Source organism: Marmota monax, unplaced genomic scaffold (genome assembly GCF_021218885.2).
Source record: "Marmota monax isolate L192 unplaced genomic scaffold, Marmota_monax_Labrador192_F-V1.1 WCK01_AAM20220418_F8-fsc00173, whole genome shotgun sequence".
Lineage (NCBI taxonomy): Eukaryota > Metazoa > Chordata > Mammalia > Rodentia > Sciuridae > Marmota > Marmota monax.
In genome coordinates, this window is record NW_026694620.1 from 3,664,690 (window position 1) to 3,686,862 (window position 22,173).

Sequence of the window (22,173 nt, forward strand, 5' to 3'; positions counted from 1 at the left end):
CCCATGGACCAGGGAGTCTGTTCAAAGACAGTGTTCAAAACCAGGAGGGTGCAGAGGTCACCAGCAGGGGAATGAGGATGGGTAGTGAGGGCCGAGGAGGAGCGTTGGCTGCCCCTGAGGAGGAGACCGTGAAAGACGGAGGACCAGTGAGGAAGAGCCTAGGAGCCTGTAGAGAGCAAGGCCTTGGGCGCCAAGGATGTAGCTACATGTGAGAACAGAAAAGGTCAAGGGTGTTGGGTGGTTTTCCTTGAAATGTCAGGGTTAGGGCACATCTGAGCTGTGCTTCTTTTTTACTGACACATAATCAGTGTGTGTTTGTGGGCTACAATGTGATGCTTCCGTACAAGACACAATGTGCAGGGGTCAGATCAGAGTAATTGGAGTATCCGTCCCTTAGACGTTCACCAGGCTCTGGGGAAGACATCCAGCCATGGCAGATTTGGACCTAAGGAGCTGAGGCAGAGGTCTTCACGATGAGGGGTCAGATGTCTTGCCCAATCTCCCAAACCTCAGATCAAAACCAGCTGGTGGACAGTGCTGGCCGAAAGCCAGTTCCCCATTCTTTAGGGGGTCATCCACTGACCTGTGGGTACCCCGCCGTGGGCAGGCAGCAGGTGTGTGCAGATGAGCCCCCTTGGGCTAGGTCTAGGATAGTGGGTATACCCTTGGGCTGCCCCTCCAATGCCACATTCTGGGTCTCTAGATGTCCTTTTCTTTCACCCCACCTCTGCCTTTCCTGAGTCCTTCCAGGACATTTCCCAGGAGACATGTGGATGGCCTGGTGAAGGGGAAGCACTCCTGAGGGACCTTCCAGAACCTTCCATCTTATGGGTTGGGCCTCCATGAGCCCTTCATTTGCCAACTGGCACCCATATGTATGTTTGCACATTTGTCTCGAGGTGGTACAACAGAGTGGTATAAACTCTCGGATTCCAAAGATGACAGCTTGTGTCCTGGGCCCAGCTGTGCACTACTACCTGGGCAAGTCACTGAACCTCTTGGGGCTCAGTTTCTTCATCAGTAACATGAGAGGGTTGTCAGGAGGACCAAAGGAATCCGCACAATGCACATATAACAATGAGTAAGTGTTAGCTGCTGCTGTTCTGTGGCGGTGCCGGTAATGAAGAGTTAGCACAGAAGCAGTCCCTGACACCCACAGACTTCGTCCCATGCCCCTTCCCCAGCTCAGACATCCGACAGAAACCAGGGCCACCACTGTCAACAGTTAGGATACACGAGGCCAAGCTGGGCGCGGAGGTACACAGCAACTCTGGAGGTTGAGGCAGGAGGATCCCGAGTTCAAAGCCAGCCTCAGCAACTTAGCGAGGCATAAGCAACTTAACAAGACCTTGTCTCATAATAAAAAAAATTTAAAGGTCAGGGGATGTGGCACAGTGGTTAAGTGCCCCTGGGATCGATCCCGGGTACAAAAATAAATAAATAAATAATGCATACTCAACAAGGCTCCAGGTTGCAGCTGGGTGGCCTCCCAGGAGTAGGGCTTTATTTAGATGAATTAGCAAGTGAGCCAACGCCTGCCTCCCCAAATGACTCTCAGTGACTCTGGGAAGGGGACAGTGGGTAACAGATTAAGAAGACGCCTGGAGAAATTGGTGCCGCCTCCCTAGTCAGGGGACCAGTGTGGCTGCCCGGTGCCTCTTGCACCTTTTGCAGGCTCTCCCTCCGCCACCAGATCCGCCTCTTGCTCTTTCTTTGTGGGGTTTGTTTGCCAGGGTTTCTCTTGCTCAATGGTGGGGAGCTGGAGTACAGCTTCTCATTAACTTTTATCCTCCCCATAAACGGCCTGTTTAACTCACAATGACAACTGCTCCGCTCGTTCCCGGGGGTTGTTCCACGTCTGGCTCCCAGCCAGCCGGTCCTCTCCGCCTCCCCGCACCCCAGAGCCTGCCTGCTCCCCAGGCCCTGCCGCGCTGGTGGGGGGAAGGAGCAGCCTTTGCATTTTATTTACTGTTTTCTTTTTCAAGCAGCAAAAGCCCCAAAGCTCAGCTCCAGAACCCCCCGGAGGAAACCCAGGCCCAGGGCGTCCAGCCTAGGAACTAAAGAGCCCCCGAGAAGGGCCAAGGGTACAGGGCACCTGCTCTGGAATCCATCAGCGGTGTCCTGGGGTGGGAGGGGTATGGGGGAAGTGAAGAGTGGTCCAGGGAAGGCCACTCCGGGAGGGCACCAGCATGCCTAAGCCAGGACTGCTTTGCAGGGGGCAGTGGGTGGTTAGTCTGAAGATGGACAGTGTTGGAAGGACACATTAGCCTCTCTGCACCGGGTCAGCAGGTGACCTTGAGTGAGACCCTGTCCCAGAACCCAGATCCTAACTGGCCTTCCTACATCCACTCTGTCGCCCACCCTGGAGCACAAGCCAGTCTGAGCCTGTCACATTACTGATCTACTGCCTTCCTCGGCTCCGTGAGACAGAGACAGACAGAGAGAGAGTGTGGGCAAGCAGGGGAAGGGCCCCCCCAGGCCTCCACACCCTGCCAATCCGTCTCCTCTTTGGAGCTCCTCAGAGACGCCAGCCTCTTCCCTCTGGGCCTCGACAGTGCTTTGCTGTGTCTGGGTCGTCCATCCATCTTCCCCTGCTGAGTCTCCTCCTTCAGGCTCAGCTCAAGCGTCCATCCCCCGGGTGGTCTCCCTGACCTGCTGACAGGCTGCCCAGCCTCCTGGTGCCTTCACCACCGCGGCCCAGCGCCCAGCCTGGTGCCTGGCATGTGGGAGGCTGTGGGTGGGCAGGTGTTGACTAAAGCAGGGTTGGACAGGATCCAGGATCCCTGGACAGGCTGCTGCTCTTCCGAGCTCCAGGGGCCCTCGCGGGTGCGGTGAAGTGGACATTTCTCTCTGGCTCTGCAGAGAATGAACAAAATCCAAAAATAGTGACACTTTTCCTGGAAAGCCTCCAGTGAACTGGGCACAGGCAGGACATCGGGTGCATGGGGGACTGGGGCGAAGCATGTAAACATCAGGTGTGACTGAGCAGCCCAGGCACACTGAGGCCTTGTCCAAGCCTGGGGTCTGGGGCCTCCTCACCAGGGGACCTAGACGCACCAGGGTTCTGCAGGTGATAGGGAATCACCACCTGCCATTCTGGTCCTCAGGTGCAAGAGGGAGCGCGGGGTCTTGATAACTGGGTCTGGCTTTGGAATCTGGCTGCACCAGAAGGGCTGCCCCCAGCCCTTGGGGAACTTGGGGAGCAGATGTGTGTTCCTCAGCCCTGACCAGCTGCCAGAAAGTGCCAGTGACCTGGCAGACACTGACCTTCTCTGCCTCCCCTCTTTCCTCTCTGTTATCTTTGGAATCTGAAATGTCCACCGAAAGCTCATTTGTTGAAGACTTGGTCCCCACAGCAATGGTGTTCAGAGATGGAGGCTTTCAGAAGTGATTGGTCTCTGGCCTCATCGGTGGATTGATTCATTATAGATTTATAGCTTAATGGGCTCTTGGAAGGTGGTGGGAACATCGGGAGGAGGGGCCTAGTTAAAGAAAGTAGGTCATTGAGGACAGGCCCTCCACAGGTATGTTTCTTCCATGGCCCCTTCCCCTGCTTGCCCACTCTCTGTCTGTCTCTGTCTCTTTCTGCCTCCCTACCTCTAGGAGGTGAGCAGCCTTCTCTGCCACATGTTCTCCCTGACATGATCTACTTCACCGTAGGCCCAAAAGTAAGTGAGCCAATCGTTGTCTGAAACCATGAGCCAAAATAAACCTCTCCTCCTTTTAGGTTGTTTATCTCAGGTATTTTGTTACCACAACAGAAAGCTGACTCTCACACTCTCCTTCTTTTCCAGCTCTCCAATGGAACAGAGAGGCAGGGCAGCACAGGGTCGAGAGCTCAGTTCTCGCAAATCCTGGCTTGGCTTCTTGGGGCTGTGCTACCTTGGGCAAGTTATTTGCCTTCTTTGAGCCTTGGCTTCCTCATATGTTTAAGGGGGTTTTAGGAGCTTCTACTTCATAAGTTATTTTTGAGGCTTAAGTGAGAAAACAGAAAGAGCTTAGCACAGGGCTTTGAAGGGAGTTTAGTGCTCAATTGAAGCCAGCTTTTATTATCCATTAGTAATGGGGCTAAGGGGAAAACAGGGTCACTTTGCTGGTCCTTCTAAGAGTCAGGGAAACTTTGCTCATTTTGAAAATCACCTCATGGGCACGTGAGGACAAGGAGGAGTCATGTGTGAGTCCCAATCGAGGGATAAGCCTGGCCTGCTTCCTTCTGACGGGGGACTGACTACTTCTTTGTCACCATCAGAGCAGACTGATTGTTATAGCAGCCAGCAGTGTGATGCACTGACCACCAGACACAGTGACCTCTGAAGACTTCTTTGTTTTCCCCCAAACAGCTCTCTGAGATTACCCCATTTATAAACTCTACTTCAGAGATGAGGGGAAATGAGGCATGGCAAGGTTAAGTAGGATCCCAAATCACACAGCTAGTAGGCAACTACAGAGCCAAGACTCAAACCTGACAGAATAATTTCTGAGCCTACCACTTTACATTGTCCAGCCATGGGAGGAGCAGTAGGTAACCTCTGGACTAGTAGTCCCTGGGCGGAGTGCTGTGTTGAAAAGAATCTGGACTGATCAGGGGAGGAGCGTACTGTGATTGATTAGTAATGTCTGCCCTGGACTTGGAAAGGAGGATTAGCTCTCTGCGGGCCATTTGCTGCATTCTCCCCATTCTTTGCTGGGGAGTGCAGTGGGGCTATCATGTGCATTGTAGGCTGTTGAGCAGAATCTCTGGCCTCTGCCCATCTCTGGCCTCTGCCAGGAGCAACTGGGAGGTGGGCTCACCCTGGTTGAGAACCTCTGCACTAGAGCAGGGAGCAGTGGGTTTAAAAGGCACTGAACTTAGAGCCCAGAGACCCCCATTCCGAGGCTGGGCCGTGCCGTCCGTGGGCCTGTCACCATGGAAATAGCTCCTCACCTCTGCAGGCCTCAGGTGCTCAGTGTGTGGAGTGAACAGGGATGAAGGGGATGGTCCCAGGGGTTCCTTCCAGAAGTTTATGACTCTCCACTACGATTCTCCCTCCCCCACCCACCCAGCCCTTCAATTAAAACTCTCGGGTTATTGGAGCGTAACTTTCCAGAGATCTGCAGAGGCAGACCGACGGAAAAGCCTGAAATCTGCGCAGAGCCGTTTGGCCCCTCAGAGCTCCATATTTGTTCCTCATTAAAAGAAAGGTAGGAAAAACAAAAACAAAAAACAAATCCTACCCTCCATACCAAGGTTTCATCCAAGCAGCAGTTATCCAGCAGACACAAGTGGAGAATCACAGAGACAATAACTGAACACCCATTTCCTTGTGTTGGGGGAGAACACAAGAAATTGGCTGGGGAAATCTCCCTGGCTCCTGTGCAATTAGGAATCTCAGCAGGAGGCCTGGAAGATCCCGGAATTGTTGGAGGAGGCTGGAGGAGGTCAGAGATGAGGGCCCATCTGAGCGGGGGTTAGGCCTGGGAGCCATCTACAGGGCTCTCACAACAGGTGGGCAGGTCCTGAAAGGGCAGCTCTGAGGCAGAGGAATTGCCGAGGGCTTGCTTCACTGACTGGTAGAAAGGCTTTCTTTTTTTTTATTAGGATGGAATAGAAAACATTTCTGCTTCCTTATGGCAACTCTCTGAGGTCCATGGGTATCCCCCCTGAAGAGCTGAAGACGCAGAGGTGCAGCTGGCTGGCCCAGTGACTGTCCCCCAGCCCCTCAGGTGACCGGAAGACAGGTGACACAGCTTCTCCGTGGTGGAATGGGGGCTGGTGTTCTGCATTCCTGTCCCCTGATGCAGCGTCCTTCCTCTCCCCTGGTTCTGTGGTCCCTTGGGAACGTGCTCTCCTCTTCTGCCCTGGGGAATGAAGCAGGCTTCTGACCCACAAGAACCGGCTGGGATCTCCTTCCTCCAGCCTTGAAGGTGTCGCTGGTTGGAGGTTTAGAGGTCTCTGGGTGCAAGATCAGAAACTAACTTGAGGACTTCATTGGAAGGACGTGGAGGGGTCCCAAAGGAAGGGAGACATTTCAGAGCCAAGACTGGAGAAGGGAAGAGCCAGACCTCCAGAGCTGACCTCCTGGGCTCCTGGAAAATGTCCCTTTTGTGACCCATCCAACATCTCTGGGTCCCTGGGTCCCCTCTGTCTCTAATCCAAAGTCCAAATTCCTACAGGAGCAATCTAGTTGGTGCAGCCTGGGCCAGAGGTCAGCCCCTCTGTGGCTAGGGGCACGGTCATGTAATGCTGCTGGGTGAGGAGGGTGGACCTGTGGGAGGGACTCATTCTCAGGGAAAAGGGTTCTCCATGGGCACCTCCAGAGGAACTGCAGAGCCTCAGGATGGACTTAGTATCAGGCAGAGGGCCCACCCCTTGCCCTACCTGGTCCTCCTTGGAATCACTGCCCACCTGTCTACATGGTAAGATCTTTAGAGTCGAGGACCTTGAGAGATGCCTTAGTTTACCAAACTAAATTTGATCACCAGCTTCCAGGTTTGTAGAGACAGAATTTGGAGGCAGAGATTCTTTCCAAGAACCCCATTTCCTGAGGGAAGGGGCTGAGTTCCAGGAATACTGCGTCTCCTAGCTGACTTCATAACAGTCTAGCCCCATTGAAACAGGTGTTTCTTAGTCAATTTCCACTGCTATAACAAAGTACCTGAGGCTGGGTTACTTTATAAAGAAGAGAGGTTTACTTAGCTCACAGTTTTGGAGGGTCAAAGTTCAAACAGCATAATGCCAACTCTAGCAAGGACCCTCTTGACCACATCACATTATCAATGTTGGCATCATGGCAGGAGCAGATGTATAAGGGAGAAAACCTGCTGAGACAGGAAGCCAGAGAGTTGCAAGGGTTCCAGGAAAACTATGTTAACTTCAATGGAGGGCACGCCCTCAGTCATCCAAGGACCTCCCACTAGGCCCCACCTCTTAAAGGGCCCATCACCTCTTAACATCAGCCCCACCCTGGGGACCCGCACATGATCCTGTGGGCGACAAACCACATCTAAGCCATGGCAAGCGCCTTCTTCCTGGGCCTGAGCTGCTGTAGTGGCTTTTCTGTTGCATCTGAAACTGCCATTTCAGGCCTAAGGCTCCTCATGGCTCTCCTTGTGGCTGCCAGCAAGGGCAAGGCAGGGCTGGCTGAGTCCAGGGAACCGGCAAGGTCCCCTCCCCACCCCCACTCCTGGCAGCAGTGGGCACTGGGGCTGCCCAGGGCCTCTGGCAGCTGCAGGAAGCTGCCAATTGGGAGCCAGAGTTGAATGTGTCCCTCCTTACAAGGGGCGCCAATGTGAGGAAGGCCATGAAGAGAGGGCTTGTTAATCGGGCGGGCACTGCCACCGTCTCCCAGGCAGCTGGGCTCCTCTGGGACTAAGGAAGACGCCCAAGGGGTCCTGGGGTGGGGCTCAAACCCCAAATGACACCCAGCCAGGTGGGGAATGCATCAGGGACATCCAGAGCCCCCAGGAGCTAGAGCCCCTGCGTGATCGGGGTGGAGGCGTGACCACGCAGAGATCAGCAGGCTCTCGTGGGACCGGTCAGTCTCTGGCGCCAGTCTCACCAGGTCCTCTCTCGCTCACGGTAGAACCTGGGAGGGGGTGGCATTCATCCAGTCCCCTCAGGAAACCCAGGCCTCCTGGACTGCAGCCCCAGGCCTCTTCTCTACCTGGCGGCCATCTGTCCAGTACTGCCCACTTTGTGGCCCTCGGAGCTCTCCCAAGCACCGACATTTACCACTTTTGCTTTGGAACCCCACAAACCTGCTCCCTCCCTGTGGCTCTTTTGGTCAGATGTCCACTCACCTCCCCCATCTAGGGCTCACGTTCCCCCCAGCAGGATCCGAGTCTTTGGACTCCCAGAGGGCCTGGCGTGGATGCACGAACCCTGAATTAAAGGAAATACTGGGCCCAGGTGAACTGATGAACCACGTCTATGATAGAAGGAACCCCCGAGATCACAGAGGTACAAGGTGGGCACCTCAAGGACACTAAGCTAAGATGTCAAAGAGGAAGAACACGTATGAGACTTTCCATGGGTACCAGAGTCACCATTTGTCCAAAGAGATGTCTGGGCTCCGGATCCCAAGTATTTGGCCATGGAGAGGACGTGTTAGTGATGTCACAGAAACATGGAGGGATATGGAATGCCTTCAGCATCATGGTCACTGTCTTGTCACAGTAATAGTCCAAAGCAGCCATCTTCCACAGTGGGACTCCGGGACCCAGGCCCCTTCCATCTTGTGGCTCCACCATTCCCCGGAGCTGGTGGGGGAGGGAGGGGAGATAGAAGGCTACACTTGCTGATCCAGAGCCCATCCCAGAAAGGACACATGTCACAGCGGCTCATATCTCATTGCACAATGAGGTCACATACCACACAGCCACATCTAACTACAGGGAAACGGAAACACCTTGTAACCCTGTGCCCCATCAAAAGAGGAGAGAAGTCTCTTTAGTTTATATTCTGCTACACCTCTGAGGCCCTGCAGCCAGCACAAAACAGGTGCTCAATAAATATAAATTGGATGAAGGAACCAAAGGCCATAGTGGCTCCACAGGGTCTCGTGGAGAGTCACTAATCAGCCCCAAGGCTAGGGCTCCCCTGAGGAGCGTGGGCTGGCCCACGCTGTCTCTCCAAGCCTGGAGTTTCTCTGTAGGAGCCTGTGGGAAAGTCTCCCAACAGCCCGCCTCGCCGTAGCTGGAGAGAGTCCAGCCGGCGGGAGACCGGAGTGTGCCAATTGGGAAATCACAGTTATTAGGAGGGTTCTTTGGAGATGGGGGTGACAGTGGAGGGGTTGTGAGGAGGACCTATGCAGGGGGGTTACGGGGAGCAGGAGGCGGGGCGGGGCGGAGCCCAGGGCGTGAGAGATGGGTGGCGCCTAGGGTTTGCCTACATGCCTGACTGTTCCTAACCCTGTGTTAGGGGTTAGCTGTGCTCTCCCCCACCTCCAAAAACCTTATGCTGAATCCTCACAATGTGACCTTATTTGGGAACAGGGTCTTTACAGAGGTTATCGAATTAAAATGAGGGCATCAGGGTGGTCCTTGTCTAGTGTGACCTCATGAAATGGGGAATTTGGGTACAGATATGCACACGCGCTGAGCCCCAAGCACAGAGAAAGCAGAGGTGGCGGTGGCACTTCTGTAAGCCAAGGAATGGCAGCAGACACCAGAAGCTGGGAGGGGCTTCTAGGAGTCGAGAGACCGGGGAAGCAGGGTACAGGTTCTCCCGCAGAAGGAGGGGACACTTTGAACCTGACCTCCAGCCTGCTGGACCGTGAGGCAATGCGTTCCCATGGTTGACTGCCTGGCTCTGTCTCCTTTGTCACGGAGGCCGAGGAGACCCGGCTGCTGGCCTGTGCTGCCTGTGGTCTTGCTGGGACACTGCCCTCCGGCTCTGTCCCTCATCTGTGAACAGGCCTATGGGGAGCCAGGCTGTCCCTCGCTGAAGGCACCGCTGCCCTGGCCCTGGGCGTTTGACACTGCTGGCCATGCCCCCCACGACGCCCTTCCCGAGGGGCACCCCAGGGTCTCCCAACCTCCGGCCACCCGTCTCAGTCATTTGGGGCTGCTGTAGCAACATGTCACAACCTGGTGACCTGTGATACCACAGGGGTTTATTTCTCGCAGTTCCGGAGGCTGGAAAGTGCCATATGAGACGCCGCAGGTTCAGGGTCCCGTGAGGGCCTGTTCCCTGGTTCACGGGCAGCATGTCTCACTGTCCTCAGGTGGCCAACGAGGTCTCCAGGATCTCTTTCTATAAGGACACTAATTCCACCCCTGAGGGGTCCATCCTTATGATTTATCACTTTCCAAAGACACGCGTCTCCTAACGTCACCACCTTGGGTTAGGATTTCAGCACAGGGGTTTGGAGAGACAGACCTTCAGACCACAGCACGCCTGCGGAGGAGACAGTCCCATCTCCAGGCCCCTGTGCAGGACCCCCACCCCCACCCAGCACCTTCTTCCCCCATGGCCTCTACCCAGCTCTGCCAGGCCACCTGTGGCTTACGACCCTTGTCCCATGTCTCCTTCTGGAGACCCTCCACCGTGCACCTCCTCTGCACACATCCTGACTGGAGGGGGCCCCACTTCGCAGCCCCTCACGCTTGAACCTCACCTTCTGGCGTGGGATTCCTCCAGCCTGAAGCACCATTTCCAAAGTCTAATGGTGCAGTGTTGGGGACCCACGCTGCCCACCACGCTCCAACACCGACTCCTGGCCAGGTGGGCCGCGGCAGAATCCCTGCTAGCGTGTTAGGAATCCTGTCCACCTGGGGTTAGTATGAAGCTTGAGCTCACAGATGCCAGGTGCTTATAATCGTGCCCGACACACAGTAGGTGCTCAGTAAATGCTTGCTGCTGTTCTCACCGTGAAGAGGTACTCCTCCTCCATCTCCCCACCATCTGCCACCTTCTCATTTTCGGTGAAGTTCCAGGTCATTGCCAGCATGATGTTGGCCACACCACTTCCACTGTGGCCTAGGTCACTTTGGGATTGGTCTGTATCTTTCTGGAAATGTGTGACCTCCGGTCCTGCTAGGCTCTCCCCTGGGGAATAGGAAGATGAGGTAGAGGCCAAGCTGGCGAGGGAGTGGCTGAGGACAGGGATCCCCCTGTCTGAGGAGGACCTGCTCCATGTGGCCCTTGATCCACATAGCATTACCCTGTTTCAGTGTCCAGCCATGAAAACTCTCTGTGTGGGCAATTAGGAGACGGACACTCTAAATTATTACAAAGTCCAAGCCAATATTTTACGGTTCACAAGGTGATTCAACGAAGCTGGCTAAATGCTGGCCCGGTATGGTTCTTGCCCTCACCTTATTCCTAGCCTGAGCCCTGTCCCTTCCTGGCCACCAGGCCACATCTGGGTTCTGCTCTGTTCTGATTTGTTTTTGTATTAAATTTCTCTTTATTTTTAATTGACGTGCAATAGCACATATTCTGGGGCACGGTGTAATGTTTTGATACATACGCACTTGTGTAAGGATTATATTTGAGTAATTAGAATCTCCATCAGCTCAGACTCCACTTCTTTGTGGTGACATCCTGAGCTCTTTGTCATTCCTCTCCTCAAGTTGCCTAGGATGAGGGAGATGGTAATCGGAGCAGCCCCTGGAGGGGTGTCTGTCCCCAGAGAGGGACCTCACACCTCACCTCCACCTCGGTTCTGATCAGCCTCAGTTTCAGGACAAGAGTCCACAATCGAAAACCCTCAGAGCCCTTCTCCTGCGCCCCGTCCACATCGCCACCTGAAATGGTGCAGAGTAGCTATGTTATCTGGCCCTGCCTCGGCCGGCCAATCCTGTGACGCTTACTCGGCACTTTGCTTGCTCTCTGGTTTCAGTTCCTGGTCTGTCCTGGGGAGCAAGACCCACGCTGCCCACGGAGCCCCTTCGGCTTGGAGAGACAGCACGGGGCAGGGGGGACTGGACAGGGGTCAGGAAGGTGCAGGGGGCTGCAGCCCCTGGGCCTCCTGCTCTTCAGCAAATGGGACTAAAAAGACTGTCGTCCAGCACAGAGTAGATGCTGATGGCCTTGAGTTGGGCCTCTGCGGTGAGGCCTGGGAAAGCAGGTCTGTTCCCATCTCTAAGCCTCCTTCCTCCGTCTTCAAAGGAAAATTACCATAGAGATGAAGGGGCCGATGCGTCAGATCTGCCTCAGCGCATTAACTTTCATCTTAGCCTGAGCCCTGGGCGTGCACGCAGGTGGTGTATCTCAGGTAGCTGTCCTGGGGACCAGGCATGGGGGAGGGGACATGCTGGCGGGAGTGTCCTGAACTGATCATCACCTGCTCCTGCTGGGACACCTCCCCCAGCCCCAACCCCAGAGCAGCGTAGGGTGGACCTCAGAACTGTCCACCCAAGGGACGGAGTTTGAGGACATCAATCCACCAGCTCCCGTCCTGCCCTCCGCTGCTCAAGGTCATGGGTGGGTATTCATCCCTCCCCTTCCAGGTGCAGGGAAAACCTACAGAGCAGCTCTGCCTGGGGCACCTACCCAGTGCCAGGAGCAAACAGCAAAAAGCAAAAAAATAATTGGTGCAGCTGAACTGCAGTCGGCACAGGTGACACCTGCGCAGAGCTGGCTGCTGGGGCAGCGAGCTGGATAAGCCGCCAGAGGTTGCATGCGACTCGTCCCCTGCTGTTGGTGTTAGTGGCCCTCAGGTGAGGGAATGCTTCTGGAAACGATTTTCAGGTGACAGAGGTCGCATGAATGATCACCCTTCCCCCTCCAAAATCCCCTTAGTCACCACGGGCTCTGGAGGTCCTCATTACGGAGGCTCACGTCAGACGTCATGACCCCTGAAATGGCTCCTGGGGCGATAACGCACCCTAGTTTTAGTACTGAAAGTGCTTTGAGTCCTTGGGGTTGGTCAGTCACCCGGACTGGATATGGGGACCTAATCCCATGACCTTCGCAGAGGTCATGGAGGGAGAGGGGACAAGGAGCCTCACTCAGAGGCTATCAGGCAGCCCCCACACCCTCCCACCACCAGCTCCACCTCACTCACCAGCTTCTGTGGCCCAGGGCATCTGTGGTCAGCAGCTCAGACCCACCCGCACGTTTTCACTTAGAACTAAAGTATCTGGTTTCTTTCTCTGAATGAGCCTTGCTGGTTCATTTGCAAGACATTTGGAGAATTCAGAAAGCACAGAAGAACGTGAAGAGAAGGGGAGGTCACTCCTTGACCATCACCCAGAAGGAATCACTGGACAGTCTGGGAAATCTCCTTCTAACGTTCCCTAGGCCCTTACCAGAAGTGGCTCATGGGGACGTGGTGGGAAGGAAGCATGCACCTCGCGCACCCTCTGTGCCTCCTCTGCACAGAGCACTCGCAGGACCTCAGAGCAGGTGCAGCCCCTCTGGCCCCCTCGTGGGCTTTGTAGATGAGGACATAGAACTTGCCTGGGCCCAGAACTAAGGAAGTCTTCTCCCAAGGGCCACTGTCTCTGGGAACACAAGCCGCAACTTCTGGGTATCTTGGTTTGCTTGCAGTGTGGCCAGTCTGGGGTCTCAAAAATAACCACCCTAAGTACCAGTAGGTAACTCAGCGAGTGCGCAGTGGATTAGAAATGGCTTTCTCTCCTACTTCCTGCGTCAATCGTTAATTTTCTCCCTATCAATAACAACTAAATTCAACAGGGATAAATGTGAAGTTAGGGCGAAACACCACACTCCACAAAAACAGCTTAGAGGAGGTAAGATAATTTGTGAAAAGCTCTCAGGAAACTGGGACAATGGTAATGATAGATGCCATTCACAGAAGCATGAGGTCCAGAGAAGAGGAGGGGGCCACCCGGCTGCACTCCTGGGCTTTTCCAACCTAGCTTGAGTGTTGGGTTTGGCGATAGGTGCTGTGCTTCAGGGCACCAAGAGTTTCCTAAGAGACCCAGGGGAAGGAGCGAGGGTGAAGAAGTCTTTGGGGATCATCAGTAAAAGAAATAGTTGAAGACATTGGACCTAAGAGGACATTCAGGGGAAATATCTCAAACACAGGGAGGAATCTCTTTCAGTGTGCGTGAGGCCAAAGACAACTCCCGCTTCACAGCCCCGCCCTTCTTCAGACTGGAAGGGGTGGTGGTGGGGGGGTCTGGCTTCCTGCCTGTTGATAAGGGCACGCCCACCTTGATCCAGGGAGGACCTCACCTTACCCTGGATTCATCTGCAAGACCTGTTTCTAAATAAGTTACTGCGACAGTTTGGATGTGGAATGTGCCTCAAAAGCCCATGTATTAAAGGCTTGGTCACTAGCTACAGGGCTGAAGGACAATAGAGGGGAGCGTCGGAAACTGTAAGCCAAAATAAATCTTTCCACCTTACAAGTTATTTATGTGAGAGTATTATGTCAGGTATTATGTCACAGTGATGGAAAACTGACCAACACAGGACCTTCCCAGATAGTGGGGTTAGTAGTACAGCTTTATCTCCTGGGAGGACATAGTTTGACCCCCAAAACCCAACTCTTTAATCTGCTGAAGAGAGATCGGTGGAAGGGAGAGGGGAAGGAAGGAAGGAAAGGAAGTGCGTTCAGTGGAAGAGCTACTGTAGAGTGCGTGCATTCAGTCTCCCTCTGAGCATAATTCCGCACACACACCAAGGGATCCACAGAAATGACCATTTTTATGGCATCGTTGAATTGATGCATTCATAACTATGGATAGTTATGCAGCCACTAAAAAGAATGTATTTAGAAATGAGTTCATACTGCCGGTGTGCAGCTCAGAGGTAAAGAGCTCAAGGCTCTGGGTTCCATCTCAGCCCTGAAAAAAAAAATGAAAATGTTAATATGTTGTGTTGGACTGTGTGATTTCTATTTACAATTTCTATCAAATATAAAATAACACCCTAGATGTAGAGTGAAAGTTGCAATCCGGAGAAAGTTTTATGCCCCCTGATTCCTGTGCTATTTCCTTTTAGGGTTTTTAGCCATTTGGGGATTGATATCAACTTATTATTTTTTTGAATTAGAAAATAAAAAGTTTTCTAGAAACTGAAATTTTAAACTGGAGCAATGTTTGTAATTATTATAAAATGAAAAAAGCAGGTTGCAGATTGAAGTGTATAGCATGACTGCATTTTTAAAATAGGGGGACAGCTGGGGATATAGCTAAGTGGGTAGAGCGCCTGCCTTGCATGCACAAGGCCCTGGGTTCAATCCCCAGCACTGCAGCCTTTCCAAAAACCCATTTGGCAGTTTCTCATAAAACTAAATGTCTTTGTTGTATGACCCAGCAATTATGCTCTTGGGCATTTATCCCAGAGATGAAGATTTATATTCACGCAGAAACCTGTACATGGGTGTTCACAGCCACATTGTTATTAATAGCTGGAATTAGCAGGTCTCCTTCAGCGGGTGAAGGATTAAACAATGGCACAGCCATGCAAGGGCTGTGCTTGGCAGTAAAAGGAACAAACTGTTGACATGACAGCTTGGATGCATCCCGAGAGAGTCGTGCTGAGCGGAAACCACCAATCCCTGAAGGTGATGTGCACCACCAATCCCTGAAGGTGATGTGCTGTGTGGTTCCGACTGTAGAACGTTCTCAAGATGACAGAACCGTTGAAATGGAGAGGACAGTGGCTGCCTTGGGTGGAGGAGGGGCTGTGGCAGGAGGAGGTGGGCGTGGCCAGGAGCCGGCAGTAGGAGGGGCCCTTTGGGGATTGGACCATTCTGCATCTTGACTGTATCAGTGCCACTCTCCTGGATGTGACGTTGTACTAAAGTTTTGTAACAAGTTATCATTGGGGGAAACTGAGTCAAGGGGACTGGATATTTTCATATATTTCTTAAAACTGTATGTCAATCTACCATGATCAAAAAACAAGATTTAATTTTTTTTTTTTAAATAGGGCCTGAGACCTAGCACAGGGGCGTATGCTAGTAATCCCAATGACTCAGGAGGCTGAGGCAGGAGGATCACAAGTGGCTGAGGTCAGCCTCACCTAAGCAACTTAGCCACTTAGCAAATCACTTAGCAAGTCACTTAGCAAGACCCTGTCTCAAACAATAAAAAGGGCTGGGGATGTGGCTTAGTGGTAAGTACCAAAAATATGAGGTCTAGGGGTGTAGGTGGTGGAGTATGTGCTTAGTGTGCGCAAGGCTTTGGGTTCAACCCCCAACTTTCTCCCCAAAAGGGGGAGACCCACACGTGTGTATGTGTGTGGGTGTGCACACAAAGGATGCTGTGGGAAGACAGACAGCAAACCCAACAGGTTTTCTGCTGGAGAACAAATCTGCACGGAGAGATCATTTACTTCTTTTTCAACCTCTTATTTACCTGTTCCAACAAGAAGGTGCGACTTGGAGATTGTGTTCAGACCCATGAAGTGAAAAAAAAAGAAAAGAAATAAAGTGTGGGGAGAGGGAATGGCAGACAGCCAGCCCTGCCTGCACCACCCATTTCTGTGGAAAGTGCTCCTCTGGGTTTCCTTGAACGTTTCCGAATCTACAGTGTGAGAGGCAGGAGTGAGCGGGGTGTGCATGGCCCACTCTGGGCTCCGTGACCCCACCTACCACGGGCCGTCCTGGACCAGCCAGCCCAGGTGCTCTGTCCTTGTGAAAAGCAAAGACATTAGACTGGAGGATCGGAACCTCTGGGTTGGCAGCAATAAACTTCCCCTGAGCATCCCCAGGGGCTCTGAAGTATCATCCTGGTGCCTCTGAGGGATAACCTCATGTAACTCTCTGAGGTCCCCAGGGCAATGGGAGTGTGGTTACCCCCATGTACAGATGAGGAGACTGAGGGGGGACCGTGTTCATACTGGGTCCTGCAGAGTTTGCTGTCGGCATATATGTCACTCAGGGCGTCACCTCGGAGACCCTTGAGCCCAGGAGCCTTCCGGAAATAGTCTTGCCTGTGAGTCTCTCAGCTCTTCAGAGGCAGCAGCTGAAAGACCCTGGTGGAGGGAGGGCTTGAGGGGGGCAGCTAGCGACCCGCTCGTGGGTATCAGGTGGGAGAACAGTGTGCACCCAGGCTATTAGGGACAGAGAGACAGATGTGTGTCTGCCACCGACCCTGCTTCCAAGACTGTGCTCCTAACTGGCTGTGAGGTCAACCTGGGCTGCAGGAGGCCAGCAGGACACTTGGCAGCAGCCATGGAAAAAGAGCAGGGCCCCAGTTGGAAGCAGCCCCAGGCAGGCCCACAGGTGCCCGGAGGAGCTCCTTGCTGGGCACTCGCAGGCTGACCCGGGAAGGCGGGCTTGGCTGGCACAGGCAGGCGCCCACTGCCTATGGAACCCTGTGTGGCCCCCTCTCATCCAGTTCTATAGTGGGCACTCCCAGGCTGCAGGGCAGCAGGGGACTAGGAGAGTTGGACAGAAGATCCTGGAAGGTAAGACTGGCCTGTCCTCTTACAGTTACTAAACCCAGGAGTCCTGCCTGCAACCCTGTGAAGGCCACTTCTCAAAGTGGAAGGAGAAGACCAGGCGGGAGCTGGTCTCAGGTCTTCCACAAGTTTCTCCTGCACCGTGTTCTCTGTCTCCAGTCTCATTGAGTAAGGGGACTGCAACTGAACCGTGAACAGATGCGGTGTGCACACTGTGTGGTCGAAAGAGGGAAGGACACAGACAGACAGACCCCGCCCCAACCTCGGCCTGTGCCAGGCTGGCTGCTCTGTCTGGAAGGCCCTCTCCACCCCATTCCCCAGGAGCAAGGTCTTTGCCGATTCTCAAGCTGTGGTTCTTGAGTGCCCTTGGGTACAGGGATCTCACATGCTGCCTGCCCAGGACAGTCCCTCATGGCACCTCTGGTCCCAGCAGTTATGGATAGTGAGTCTTTCACTCTCACAGGGGGTCCAGGCTTGGACCATAAAGAATATGGTCACCTTTAAGGTGCCCCCCAAAAGCTGTGTGAGGCAATGCAAAAAAATTCAGAGGTGCAATGACTGGATTAGGAGAGCCTCAACCTTAACCTGATCCACTTGGATGGATTAACTGGTGCTAGCTGTAGGCAGGTGGAGGAGGTGGGTCGTGGGGGTCAAGCCTTTGGGGTTTATATTTTGTCCCTGGTGAGCAGAGCTCTCTGGGCTTCTTGATTATCATGTCCTGAGCCGCTTTCCTCCTTCCACACTCTTCTGCCATGACGTTGTAGCTCATCTTGAGCCCAGAATAAGAGAGTCTGCTGTTTATGGACTGAGACCTGGAAACCATGAGCGCCAAATAAACCTTTCCTCCTCTAATTGCTTTTGTCGGGTCTTTTGGTCACAGCAATGAAGAAGCTGGATAAAGCAGGGTCCCTGCCCCACGGTGTGGTTGTTCCCTGAGTTTGTGTCTGTGGCCCCTCGGGGACACCGAGGCAGACCCCTCCCCGCCCGTCCCCGCAGGGCCTGCTCGGGGCTCTGCGCACAGACTGTGACGGACGCCGCAGAACAGTGACGGTGCTGTCCTCTCCTTCCCTGCAGGGATCTACAAAGGGCACTGCTTCCGGATCAATCACTTCCCCGAGGACAATGATTACGACCATGACAGCTCCGAGTACCTCCTTCGTGAGTGTCAAGAATCCTTGGCTTCCCCTGTTGGGGGACAGGGGGCGCAGGGGGCCGGGTGGCGGCTGGAGGTGGGTGGACGCCCCGGCGGGGCACGGGGGCTCTTCTCTGGAAACCGGGGACGCTCCCTTCCACTGCCTGGTGACCTCAGAGGACGGAGTTTTGTGCAGCGTGGCCATGGCGGACTGGGTATCTCGGTGGAGGGCTCTGCTGAGGGCCCGTGTCCTGGGGAGACTGAGGCTGGAGCAGAGGGGAGGCCACAACCTGGAGCTGCTGGGCGTGGCCGGCTGCAGGGAAGCTGATTGGCTGGAGCCGAGAAGGTTAAAGACGCAGGCGCTGCCCAGGGGCTGCTTCCCTGCGGGGTGTGGTGGCCTGCCCACTCCCCTGCTACTCCCTGATCTGTAGAAAAATCACACTGAGGGCACACCACCACAGCTTCACGGGCTCCAGGCAGCCTGAGGGAGGGGAGAAGGGCAGGGCAGATCTGGAGGAGCTGGGTTGAAGTCCTTTCTGCCCCAAGGACCCAAGCCACGCCTCAGCCCCTGGGCTGTCCCCAGAACCCCTGCCCCTGCCCCACCTGGGCTCCGGTGGCTGTGTGGGGCCCACACTGGAGCCTGGGGGTCCCTGGGACAAACCTAGCCCTGCACCCTGAGTCCAGAGCTCATCCCTGGGCCTGTGAGCACCCACTGGAGGAAAGAGGAGCCACAAAGGAGCCCGGAAATGGAGCAGCAGCATCTCTAGATGGCTTCCCCTTTCACCTTGTCCAGCACCCCAGGGCCGGGCCGGCTTCGTCTATGGAGAATCAATACCAGTGCCCTCAGAGGGAACAGAGTTCACTCTGCACCTGTTTATGGATTTTTTTTTTCTTCTAAAAGAAGGGGTTTGGATTCTGAGTCATCTAGTGAAATAGAACAGTGTGCGGTTCCCATGGAGCCGAGGTCGTGTCAGATTGCTCCAGCCAGGCCCAGGACCTGAAATGATTTGGTCAAAGCTCTGCCCCCATTCCTCCTCCCTCATTTTCTCCTTCTCCTCCTCCTCTTCCTGCCTGACCTCTGATTCTGCTTATTGGGGGGCCCATAGCAAACTGGGAAAATGAATTCCCATAGGGCTGCCAAGGATAATTGTGGAGGTTGCACACTGCACAACTCAAGGATTGTCATTTGCCTATATATGGTATGAATGACATCCTTCAGATTCTGCAGTGTAGGATGGAGAAGAATAAAGCAAGAGCCTGAGGGGCAAACAAAGAAGGGGCCGGACCAGCTTCAGTTGCTGGAGTCCTCGAATTCCCCGGCAATATCCTGTGGAGGGCCCAAGGACTTGGAACGCCCAGAATCACTTGCCCACAGCAACTAAAGGTCACTTGGAAAGGGAGTGTGCACCATGGGGAGAGCAGCCAGGTTCCATAAAAAGCCCGGGAGAGCCATGGAGGGTGGACCTTCTGCCTGTGTTCTTCAGCTGCTGGCAGAGCTGGGGGTTGGAGGGCAGGGCTGACTTCCTGACGAGGTCTGCTTCCACTCAGTGGCCTCAGACAGGGACTTTGGCCTTCTGAAAGCTGAGCTCTGATTGTGCCTTTGATTGTCCTCTACCTCCCAAGTGCAGATGAGCTTGGGGCCAGAGCAGAGGGCAACTTCTTGAGCTAGGCCCCTGGGTTTCCAGTATTTAGCCTCTGGGCTCTCTCCCAGGTCTCCTGCACAGGGAGAAGCCCAGGGAGAGGTCTCCGGGGACTGAGGTTTGCAGCAGTGAGGAGGTTTCATGAGAATTCATTTACTTACTCATTAAACAGAAAGCTATGTGGGTCTGCTGTGTGCCGGGCCCTGTGACAACCACCTGGGATCCAGCAGACGGGAAGCAGAGCCCTGGCCCCTGGTGCTGGCATGCACCATGGTGGGCTGCCTGCCCAGTTCTCCAAGTGTGGACCTGGGAGGCCCCAAGGCCATGCTGTGCACACACAACCTTGAACCATTGAGAAGGACGTCAACCCTGAGCCACCCATTCTGAAGCCAGGCTTGCGTTCTGGGTTGTCATGGGGCTCCTGATGGCCTCTGAGCTCTTGCAGTGCCCCTGCTAGTATGCACCTGCATCACCCAGGATCTGAGGGAGTCGCCACACCACAGCCTTCCACAGGCCCTACTAGCTCCAGAGTTCCTCCATCTGGGACGGGGCCTGGCACCCCGTCTAGGTTTGGCATTCCTGGTTTGGTGGGCTCCCTTCTCCCCAGCCCCTCTGACCTGTCTGCTGAACGAGGACTTGGGGGAAGGATGGTGACTCTGATTCTCTGGCCAGCACAGCTCAGAGGCATGTTTCAGAAGCACACAGGAAACCTCCCGAGCCTGCAGCGTCGCCAAGAAGGCACAGGCAACAGGGAGGAGGGGGCCGGAGAGAAGAGCTTCATTTAAGGCCCCAGACAATCTCTCGTCTGTGAAGCAGGGCACACACTGGTGTCTATACAAAAAGGAGACAAAAAGGGCCTTCAGAGGCTGAAAGACCCCAAGCCCGTCAGCTGGCTCAGGAGGGGCGTCTGCCCGCATTCCTGTCTCACTGTCCCCTGCTGGGGTCACCAAGCCCATGCCACCGGATTCTGCTGGGCTAGGAGACCAGCAGGCTCACAGGGAAGGCTGAGCCCTGGGGTCCTCCTCAAGTCCCTCCTCCCTTCCTCTGACCCCCTCCCACCCCAGACACTAAGGGAGGGTCTGAAGCCCCACGAGGGGCTTCGTGTTTTCCCACAGTAATCCCCTGAGGTGGGTCTCGGGAAGGAATGCACAAGCTCCGTGGCTTAAAACAGTAAAAAATGGCTCTCGGGGTGTGTTGTTCAGAAATCCAAACTCAAGGAGCTGGTGGGATCCTGCCCCCTCTGTGGGCTCTGGGGGGCTCTCTCCTGGCCTCTTCCTGCTTCTGGTGGCATTCTTTGGCCATGTCACTCCACTCTCTGCCTGCTCTCTCCTCTGTGTCCCCTCTATGGATAAGAGCCCATGTCTCCCCTTGTCAGAAGGACACTTGTCATTGGACCTGGGACCACCTCATCCATCCAGGATGGTGTCATCTTGAGACCCTTAATCACACCCACAAAGAACTTTTTCCAAATAAGATCCCATGCCCAGGTCCGGAGGTGGACAGGGTGTGGATGTGTTTGGGGGGGCCACACCTTAACTCCTACTGATTGGCATCACTTCTCTCTTCTATGTGACCATGGACTCAGGTGGTCACCTAAGCTACCTGCCCTGGGTGCCCCACTTGTCCGTGGCAGAACAAGGTCAGGAATGCAGTTCAGCTGCACAGCTCACAGCAGCTCTCTGCACCTAGCAGCCTCTTCTGTGAGCTTCCAAGGGGGTGGGGCGGGGGGTGACAACAGTGAAGAAGGTGAAGAGTCACTTAGGAAGCACAGAATGTGACACTCCCTGTGCTGAGCACTCACACATACAAAACCAACCACAGAACCTTGGTCCCAGGCAGGGCCCCCTTGACCTTGGTTTCCCCTTCTGAGGTTTTAGCCAAACACAGTTCAAAAACATGAAAGGAGAAAATCCCAGAAAATAAACAATCCATGATAAGTAATTTCTATTACAGTAGATTGTTATCGTTGTCTTATTATTAGCTGTTAATCTCTTACTGCCCCTAATTTGTAAATTGGATTTTATCACAGGTATGGATGTATAGGAAAACCAAGGCCATCTCTTGCCATGGGTCCAAGTACATATAATGTTCATACTATCCACAGTTTCAGGCTTCAAAATGCACCCCCTGGGGTGGCTGCTCACTGAACCATGTGTCACGGGTGGGGAAACTGAGTTTCTGAAGAGGTAAAGTGACGTGGCCAAGGCCACACAGCCAGTAGGTCACAGAGACCCACCTAATGTGCCAAAGCCTGTGGTCTCCAGCCACCAATGAGCGCTGCCTCTTGTGGACACAGGGCCCCAGGCTCCCAGAGGCCCCATGGAGACCATGTCCGGGAAAGCCCTGTGGGGACTTACATCTGATGGAGGCTTGCTGGCCTTGAGGTGTTACAGAAACGCGATGCAGTCTGAGGTTTTGGTGGCTGCTACTGTGGCCTCTCCAGTGTCGATGGGGGACCCTGCTCCCTCCTGGCTGATGGGTGTGGCCCGCACCCCAGGGAGGCTGAGCACGTGGGCAGATGTGACTCTGGGTCATGTAGCGTCTGGGAGAGCGAACAGCCAGCCTGGGGCCAGCTCTGGCCTTGAGTCCAGCTG

At 54.3% G+C, this 22,173-nt stretch overlaps 1 protein-coding gene across 1 annotated transcript in view; it reads left to right on the forward strand.

Annotated features, from left to right (window-relative positions):
- Positions 1-22,173, forward strand: part of Cacng4 (calcium voltage-gated channel auxiliary subunit gamma 4) — a 54,639-nt gene that overhangs the window by 28,313 nt on the left and 4,153 nt on the right. The window contains exon 2 of the mRNA XM_046422674.2: positions 17,882-17,965. Within this exon, the coding sequence (XP_046278630.1) occupies positions 17,882-17,965 (84 nt within the window). The remainder of the gene's footprint in view (positions 1-17,881; positions 17,966-22,173) is intronic.